Raw genomic sequence first — 10,407 nt, 5'->3', positions numbered from 1 at the left:
CGATAATGAAGAAAAAAAAATACAAACGAACGCTTTTCTAACATGAAGATAATGTGGTACTCCCTTTGCACTAGGCCTTACACGTTATGTCACTTTTCGTCATTGACGTCACTGGATATTTATAATCCTTACAGTTGAGAGATACATATCAAGGCTTTACTGAAGTACTAAAGGAATTATTATAGTTAACCATTAGTATAAGTGTAGACCACGTGTATGTCTAAGGTTCTAACATAAAGAATCATCAGCCTGGCATCTTTGATTAATAGAAATTCTTAAAATTAAATTATTCAAAGGACATTCATTGTTTTATGAATTTGCATGGGTTTGGAAAGGTGTTCATTAATGTTGTTATTTTGATTTGGATAAATGTATTTATATCTATTTAGGTAAAGTAAATAATCTTATAAAAAATACTATCGACCAAATGGTAAAATAAACAGATCATTTCAAAATTGAATTTTATTTCACAGCAACCAAATGATTTTTATTAAAAACATTAGTTGTCACATTAAAGTTATTTAAACATTACACCTCATCATATACCAGTATCTAGCTGGAGTGTCTCTTTTGCTAATCATGATGTGTTATGTTACTTCATGTAATATTATGTATAATTGATATCAAAATTTTATCGAATAAAATGTTAGAGTTATAGTGTATTAATCTACATGAGGGTATCAAATCCTTTTATTTAATTTACAAACATTTATTTTCTTCTGAAAATCTTTGAATCATGTCAGGAAATCAAGTTTAAGAAGAAAAGTATGAAAATATGAGGTAAAAGTCTTTACTCATCATATTGACAAATACAAAACAAATTTAGTGCTACACATGTACTTAAAGGAGAAATGACACAAAATAGCAGTTCAGACTTTCTCACTAACACTGTTAGTGTTCATTTGTTTCCATTTTCGCTAATGATATGCGGTTGTTTGGGATTCGGCAGATACTATAAATAGCTGTGATAAGATTACTGAACATTGTTTGTATTAATGTGGAAACTTAAAAGATCATTTTAAGCAAGTTTTTCCATGTGCAACAATTGTTGAAAAAAAGTGTTACATAATTTAGCAGTACTTCATTACGGACTAAAATTTCAGTTCATTTAGGGTCTGATTATGTCATATAGCTGTTGCGGTTCTTATACATCATTTGCTTTTCTACTTTAACCCCGTACATTGATACGCAATGTTACTAAGATGACATCACTCTGAGATGTTGTAATGCAGATGATGTGATCAAATTGATTGTCTCAATAAGAAAAAAAGGCAACCATACCTCATATCCATTTTTCTATCAAAATGTATCAAGGTTCATTATTCTAACATAAAGGATAGACGAAAAAGTACTTTGCTTCGTTCTGTTCTGATTCCGATGATATAAAAAAGTCAGTTTTGGAATTTTTTCCCTCTTGTCCGAAGCTATCTCAAGTCTGATATACATCACGATTGTAATACTATAATTGATTGCATATGGTTATGTTGTCTGATGTTTTATTTGTTCTTCCCATTTTTAGAATTGTTTATACGTTTTGATTGTTGCCTTTATCATGTTAATTTGGACCTTTTGCTATAATTTTAGACACTCGGTTTTTGTTTTGTCTCCTCTCAAGATTCAATTCATTATACCATATGGATCTTTCACTATAATTGACTTATTTCTGGTTTTATTAAAATTAATAATGAATTTAACAGTAATGTTTACTGAACACTTTATAGTTCTCCGGCATAATTTTATTTTGGAACAGCCGTCATTATCTTATGCAAACAACTAGTGACGTCATTTAAGGTTCCGACACAGAAGTACGTTTTGTAAACATACTGACGTACTCCTGTACCATGAGGTCTCTTATAGAAAACGATATTGAACTTTGAGGTTCTACTAGCGAAATTGAAACCTTTGTAAAAATGGCTGTTGTAGCTTTCATGTTTGTCTGTATCCTGCCCTGGTGGGGTGTACGCTCCAAGTGCATGATAATGATCTGGAGTCGATCGAATAACAGGTAAATGCCTAGTATGATAATTTTCAGCAAGCCTGGTGGTAGGATTAAATGAGAATTGTTCTGAAAATTCGTAAGTCAGGTAAACGGCAGGTGATTCCATCTGAATGAACAAGTCGTCTTGTGGCCAGTTTCCGCCTATCGTAAAATTGGATACAAATTCAAAACAATTATTGATGCCATGTGTTCCTATTGTTATCTTCTTATGGAAAGGATAGTCGTAAGTTGAACGGTAGCCGTGGTGTGCTGGACACAATCTTCCATAATGACAATCATGTTGTGTTCCTGATGTAGGCTTGACTGGTTTCCAAAAGGCTGGATGAACCTGTCAAAAGATTACGAATCAAATATAAATATATGCTGCTCCCCTTTCCGTAGCTCCTGAAATCATCCCTAGTTTTTAATGGGGTCCGTGTTGTTTTTGTCCCCCTATTTGTGACATTTTGTTCATGCATCATTGTCAATATAACGGAAATTAAGGCGACTGTCGTTCATGTGAGAGGTTTAGCGCTATAAAACCAAGTTCCATCCACCATTTTCTATGTTTTAATGTATCTACCAAGTCAGGAATAGTACAGTTGTTGTCCATTCGTTTGATATGTTTTATCAATTAATTTTGCCATTTGATTAGGGACTTTCCGTTTTGCATTTTCCTCGGAGTTCAGTATTTTTGTACGTTGCCAAATCGCGTAAACGCAAAATAGTGTACTAGTATGTATTGTAATTTATGCAGGACATTTTGCAATAATACTTAGTATTAGTAGTTTTGCATGTCATTTGTTCTTAATAATTCGACCCGTCGCATGCTTATACTTCTAGACTTAGTCGCGAGTCGGACCATTGTCCTACATATGTCATAACTGTTAGATGTTTTAAGGTGAGTATTATATGTTGAAGCATGGCGTTGAAAGTTTATCCTTAAAGTATACACAAATCGTAGTTATTTTTTATATTTAGATATAGGAAGATTGGATATGAGTGCTAATGAGACCACTCTCCATCCAAGTAACAATTTATAAAAGTAAAAAGTAAAATCAGAAAAATACTGAACTCAGAGAAAAATCAAATCGGAAAGTCCCAATTCATATGGCAAAATCAAATGACAAAACACATAAAAAACGAATGGACAACAACTGTCATATTCCGGACTTGGTACAGGCATTTTCAAATGTAGAAAATGGTGGATTAAACCTAGTTTATTAGCGCTACAACTCTCACTTTGTACGACAGTCTCGTCAAAATCCGTTATATTTACAATGATGCGTGAACTAAACAGACATAAAAAGAAATAAAGTAGTCAAAACATCGGTACAGCAGTCATCGTCGTTTTAAAAGAAACAATTTGGCGTGTCTGACGTCAGAAAATTTATACGTCACATAGTTTTGTCGTTCAATATTAATACAAGCAATTCTAAAATTTCACATGGGCAATGTTAGCAAACAGGGTTAAAAGTTCAAAAGTATGTGAGACATAATTTCAGAAATACACCGAGATTTAGAGTAGTCCAAAAGTACTATAGAATATATAAGAATCTACAAATGGTTCATTTTACTTCATGATTTAATCATTTTGACGGTTGTGGTTCCACGTATTTTCTAATTTATAATAGAAATATAACATAATGACATATTATAGAGCAATAACATACTGACAGGAACTTTCAAAGTAGAGAAACACGTTATAAGAACAAACGAAACATAAAAAGTCGCATAAACAAAACAGACCAGCAAAAATATAATATAATGCGAAAACATTGACAAGATGCATAAGTACCGAGCCACGTTAAATGGATATAACAGAAAACTACCCAACAGTAAAGGAAGTATTAATAATAGAACTTTTTTTTAAAGATAAATGAAAAAATAATCGTTGTTGAGATGATTAACAACGTCGTACGCAGAATCTATACATCAATATAAAAAAGAAGACGTGGTATGATTGCCTACGAGACAACTATCCACAAAAGACCAAAATGACATAGACATTTAAAACAACTATAGGTCACCGTACAGCCTTTAACAATGAGCAAAGCCCATACCGCATAGTCAGTTATAAAAGGCCCCGATAAGACAATGTAAAACAATTCCAACGAGAAACCTAACAGCCTTATTTATATAAAAAAGTGAACGAAAAACAAATATGTAACACATAAACAAACGACAACCACTGAATTACAGGCTCCTGACTTGGGGCAGGCACATGAATAATGTGGACCATCATGTATTATTTGTGAAACTGATACGAAATATTTATCAACAAGGTATTGGTACCTTCAGATGAACTTTTTAAGAAAAAGGATGAGACGTTCTTTGACATACCTCTGGTTCGTCAACTTTCTGCTCAGACACTGATGGCGTTTTTCAAAGACTGAGTAGGGGCTGCAAGCTCTTGAATATCGAATAAGTTGGAAAATGTATATTCCAGATGCAGGTGAAGTTGGTATATTGCTACTAAGGTGGGGGAAATTTATAATTTCAAATTAAAATCGTCTCGTTTGTCATAGATTCTGGTACTGAGATGACTGTGTACGTCAAATTTGAGATATATGTCTAAAAATGAGGTGGAGGAAGTCGTGTCTGTTATTTATTTAATTTCTAGTCAGGGGGGTATATTTATGGACCCCAACCAGAAAAGTTCGGATTTTTTATGGAAAAAACATCACGAAAGAAGGAAAACGTCAACAAGTAGAGGCGCACAGTTTGTTCCAATAAGTATACCAACAATTTGTTTAAAAAAAAGTCTATGTTAATTTATAATAGATAAAAAAAACAATGGATACAGAAGGTATCAAAATCTTTGGTGATATGAAAATAAAGTCGACATATTCTAAAAATTTGACATCTTAAGTAAATAAGTTATGCGGCATCACCATATTTACTTACCTGGCTTTCCATAACATTTCCATGAACATGGAGCCAATATATATAAGTGTGGGTTGTTGGGAGTACTGCGTCACAAACACCACCAGCTTCCGTAGGGTTGTAACACTCTGTGTATTTGTTAGTGTTGCATGCCATCTGCATTTGACGCCCGTGGTCCCAAGAATTGATAAATTCTTTATTGTTCCATGTAAGACTGTCCACAGCGCCACCTGTTCGTGTAGAGGAACCGATATATATCCCATGATTTAAAGCAGTCCAGCGGCCTTCAAAATAGTGACTAGTTGATAAGCCCTCACGGTGTTCAGAGCTGTGAAATGTCAGATAATGTTGAATGGCGGCTCTATAATTATTTCCAAAAGCTTTTTGGAGATCAGGATACCTATGAAAAGATTCAAACAAGGCTACAAACACGGTTTGTGACCTACATGTAGACGTAAATAGTTTAGATACATTGTCACAAATTTATGTTAATCATTTATGTCATCTTATTTTGAATTACTATATTTAAACGCAGTCCGTTTTGTCGTTTGTAATTTTTCTTAATTTGCAGACATCAATTTTCGATATAATGGTCACACATTGAGTTTACTCACAACGTTATAGAAGATCTAGTTTTAAGTAAGTTAAGTTAATTCGGAATATCATATTATAATCTGATGTCTGAAAGTTTTAAAATACAATACAGTCAACTCAATTCTGATGCATCAGAAAGAAAATGCCACCGAATCATACAGTTTAAAATCAGTCTTAAAGCATAATCAAACGAGGTATTGATGTTCTTACTAGTACTTCTATTTACATATGTCCACTCATAAACAAAATAACAAATCACCTCCCATTCCAGAAAAAATATTGTGTTTGCGAAATCTTATTATCATTTGAGTCCTTCTATTTCATCTTTAAAACACTTTTTTGGAATGCTTCTGAGTTGTAAAAAATTGAGAAAGGAAATTGGGAATGTGTCAAAGCGACAACAACCCGACCATAGAGCAGACAACAGCCGAAGGCCACCAATGGGTCTTTAATGTAGCGAGAAACTCCCGCACCTGTAGGCCTCCTTCAGCTGGCTCCTTAACAAATATGAATACTAGTTCAGTGATAATGGACGTCATAGTAAACTCCGAATTTTACACAAGAAACTAAAATTAAAGATCATAAAAGACTAACAAAGGCCAGAAGCTCCTGACTTGGAACAGGCGCAAAATTGCGGCCGGGTTAAACATATTTATGAGATCTCAAACCTCCCCCGATACCTCTAGCCAATGTTTAAAAAAAACACATAACAATACACACATTAAAATTCAGTTTAAGAGAAGTCCGAGTCCGATGTCAGAAGATATAACAAAAGAAAATAAATAAAATGGCAATAATACATAAATAACAGACTACAAGCAGTTAACTGACATGCCAGTTCCAGACCTCAATTAAATGATTGAAAGAGTATGTCTTCAGCATATGAATATCAGGCACAATTCCTCCTGTAAGGGGTTTAGTATCATACTATCATAAAATATATGAGAAGAACATAACCCGTGATATGCCAACAACTGTTTTTTAAAAAGATAATTGTGTTTAGTTCCGATGTAAAGACCCTAAAAGTGAATCAATATTTAAGCTAAAATATGCAATCTTTAAATTTTTGTACCAAATGTTGTTTCGATAGATTTTTGCTAATTTTAGTCATAAATTGTAACTCCTAACAATACAAAACAGGTCCGCAATTAGTGGTGCACAGTTAGTCTCCATTGGTATCCCAATAACTTGACGATATACGGAATCTCCCAAGCGAACACAGATGTTTTCAAGTAAAAATAGTATACAGTATCAAAGCATGTCCAATTGACATAGTTCTTTTGGTTATTGCTACTAAAACTTTACATAAAAGAGTTTGAATATATGTACTCGCATTCTGACTTTTTAAATGCCCAGTTAATGAGGGATAAGATTTTTCACTTAAAAAGAATATGAGGCAAAGTGGTATATAGGGTAGACAAATCATAACTTTAAACAGATTCCAAATCACCAATATATTGATGCAATTTATCAAGTACTTTCAACAAGTTTTTGACACTCCAAAAGTAATTAATTCCACTACTTTCAGAGGCCTAATTTGAACAATTTATTATCAGTTTTTTTTTATTGTACCAAGTGTACTAGTACCTGTACAAGGTTAAGAGGAGGGTTGGGATTCCGCTAACATGTTTAACCCCGTCACATTATTTGTGTATGTGCCTGTTCCACGTCAGGAGCCTGTAATTCAGTGGTTGTCGTTTTTTTATGTGTAACATATTTGTTTTTCGTTCATTTTTTTACATAAAGAAGGCCGTTAGTTTTCTCGTTTGAATTGTTTTACATTGTCTTATCGGGGCCTCTTATAGCTGACTATGCGGTATGGGCTTTGCTCATTGTTGAAGGCCGTACGGTGACCTATAGTTGTTAATGTTTGGGTCATTTTGATCTTTTGTGGAAAGTTGTCTCATTTGCAATCATACCACATCTTCTTTTTTTATAGTAAGTAGAATAGACAATTTAGTAGTGGAACAATGGCTTGAAGATGAAATAAATCTATATTTGTAAGGTTTTTTGTGAAGCTTCGGAAGCCAGCACATAGTTGGGACTTTCATTGTATTTGGTTCTGCTTGTAAAGAAGTAGCTAAAAGTTTGTGTTTTTTACAGATTTCGTTTCCTGAAAATGAAGTCAGTTGGAATGTTGTTGTATTCGTGATTTCCTTTTGCAGAACCTCATTATAAGATTTATGTCAAACAATAATGATATTATTAGCAGCGTTTTCAGCCGGGACAAAACAAAATTCCTTGGCTAGTTCTTTAAGTGTATGTTTGATACGCGAAATAGGGTTTTTATGGTTGTTGTTAAGAGTAAAATGTTCTTCAAATGCTGTATTCGAATATAAACTATCTTCATTACTGAATTAAAAAAAGAGTCCAAAGATTTTTTGTCAGAATTTTCCCGTTTTACCCATTTCAAACAGTAGGTACGGAGTGAGTCGTGGATGATATTACGACACTCATTCCAATTAATAATTGACGGGGGACGACATTTAGGCTCATTACTGAGGAATGATTTTAACTCTCGGTCTAACATGTATAAATCAAAGTGTTTGTCGTCTGTCCGTTTCAATCGAATAATTAAGTAGTAGATTTTTGGACAAAGTTAAACTCACATCTATCTAAGCGTTATACCGACAATAATAATCATAAGAAAATTGGCTAGCATTATTGAGTTAAGATGTATGGTTTAGAGGAAGTGTTAGAAGTATCTATTAAATGTACCTTGCAATGTACTCTTTTGAATGAAACTGTCCCGATCCCTGCCATCCAGCATCTATGCCATGCGCAAGCCAGTGTTGCTTAGCATCTTCCGGTGTATTAACACTTTGTGACATCACTTCATGGTGATTGTTAGAATAAAAAACAGGATCAAAAACTTCAGGTGATGCAAAGTCTACAGCTTCGACAAGCGATTCTGAAAAAGAATGTGGGGAAAAAATTATGTTTACCATTGTGATCCACAAGTCTATCGCGTGATAATAGGAAGTATTAACCTGCGGAAGAGTTTGAAGTGAGAACAGTTATTAAAATGATTCCTTTTTCTTATAAAAACATATTTTAATCCTATGTTTAGTTTTTTAATTTTTCTCTGGTGTTACTTTTTAAAATAGATTGAAAAGAGGATCTCCATTTGAATCTATGTTATGTTGTATCTTACTGATATATTTACCTTGTTTTTAAAGTTAAAATTTATATATAATCTATCAGATCTTTTTGGAGTGTTCCAAATGTAGATAGAAATTTCTTCAAAACTTTAAAAAAATCTTCAAAGGGAAAAGTACCATGTATTTTTTTTCCTTTTTATGTTTTTATTTTCCGTCTTGTTTTTTTTTTGTGTCAGTTTATACTAAAATTTTGCAGTAGCATTGGCAGTCGAAAAACAGTTTTGTGAACTTTATTAATTTTCAAATATTAGTATGATAATTTCTCTTTCATTGTTATTGGGGCCTCTGCACTATAAAATCATTGAACACGTGAGGACGAAATTGATCCTAACAGGACGAAGGAAGCAATCTAATGACAATTTACCACTTTAGTAAATATTTACACTGTTCCCACACGAGAACGTGGATTAAAAGACTACATTAGGAAGACACAAATCATCCCATTCACATATATACCCGTTTAAGCATTGCATAAGTCCAAATAATCTATTTCATCATGTTCCTGTTTGCAAGTATTGATTATTGAACCGTAGCTCCCCTTACCTCTAGAATCATGTAATTACAAAAGAAGGTTCTACAAATAAGACCAACCAAGGTGAATAGTTTTGAAATTTGGACTGCCTCTGCAAATCAAGGTATCTTGGAGAGTTGCCGGAAGCTAAGGTATGCGTGCAATATGTCCCCATTAATTTTTTGGGTTTCTAACACTCCGTTAATACCCTTAAAGTAGCCTGTGGTTAATATTATTATCATTTGTTACTTACCTGATATAAAAAGGGCTATCCAAATAACAAACCCCATCATATATCGACTGATCTCTTACATGGTCGTCTCAGGTCAGAGTTACATAATATACTGACGTAAAAGTATGGATAAGTGTATCACTGATAACAATTAGGCAGATGATTTACAATGTTGTGTACTTAATAATCCTGCAAATAAACCTTTTCTTAAAGAAAGCCAATTCAACAATGAGATATTTGAATATTGTTTTTATAGGTATACATATTTAATTTGGTATCAATAAATTCGGCCAAAATGGCTTCATATACATAAGCTGTTCTGTCCAATAAAAAACACTGAAACGGTATAAACAGACAAGTACCGTGTGTGTATTTTGAATTTATAGCTTGTAATCTTTTTGTTCTTTTATCTTACAACAAAATCGGGAAGATATCATATATTGTTAGGTCATGACATAAAATCCCTATTAGCTCATTTATCATGTTCACAAAGAGCAAACAAACCATATCATTGCTGTTTTTAATCTTCAAGTACTTCAATGCCATTCATATCATGTATTGTGCCTACAGTGAAAACAACGATATCAAAAAAAGAATAAACCTAACAAACGGTATCATACATGAAGAGAATGTGTCACTCACTTTGCACCAGGTCTAAACGGTAATGTAACCATTCCGTCCTGACTTCTTTAGGTAATTATAATCATTCTAGCCAAAAGAGACACGCCACTCTAGCAAGTTTTATTTCAGTGCATGTGAAATGAATTACCACAATAAAAATGCACCAGGCTAAATATTTAATGCGCCAGACGCACGTTTTGTCTACATAAGACTCATCAGTGACGCTCAGTTCAAAATAGTTAAAAAACCAAACCAAGTATAAAATTGAAGAGCATTTAGGACCCAAAATTCCAGAAATCGAGTACAGATATATACGATTGTTTGTCATTCGCTCCGTTGTTTAATATTGACTAGAGTTTTAATCTGTCAGGTTTTATGAATTAAACTCTTTTTGGATTAAGCCACGTGTCGCCAGGTCAACTAA

General features: G+C 33.4%; 1 protein-coding gene across 1 annotated transcript; it reads right to left on the bottom strand.

Moving 5' to 3' along the window:
• Positions 1-1,652: 1,652 nt before the first annotated feature.
• LOC134681196 (uncharacterized) lies at positions 1,653-9,548 on the bottom strand. Its single transcript, XM_063540696.1, has 4 exons — positions 9,384-9,548; positions 8,177-8,369; positions 4,886-5,264; positions 1,653-2,327 (listed from the first exon to the last, which is right to left on the bottom strand). Exons 1-4 carry the CDS (start codon positions 9,421-9,423, stop codon positions 1,737-1,739), a joined length of 1,203 nt encoding a protein of 400 aa, XP_063396766.1. The 5' UTR covers positions 9,424-9,548; the 3' UTR covers positions 1,653-1,736.
• Positions 9,549-10,407: the final 859 nt, after the last annotated feature.

This window comes from Mytilus trossulus, chromosome 8, assembly GCF_036588685.1.
Source record: "Mytilus trossulus isolate FHL-02 chromosome 8, PNRI_Mtr1.1.1.hap1, whole genome shotgun sequence".
Taxonomy (NCBI): domain Eukaryota; kingdom Metazoa; phylum Mollusca; class Bivalvia; order Mytilida; family Mytilidae; genus Mytilus; species Mytilus trossulus.
The sequence above is the reverse complement of the archived record's forward strand: the minus strand, read 5'-3'. Positions and strand labels throughout refer to the sequence as shown.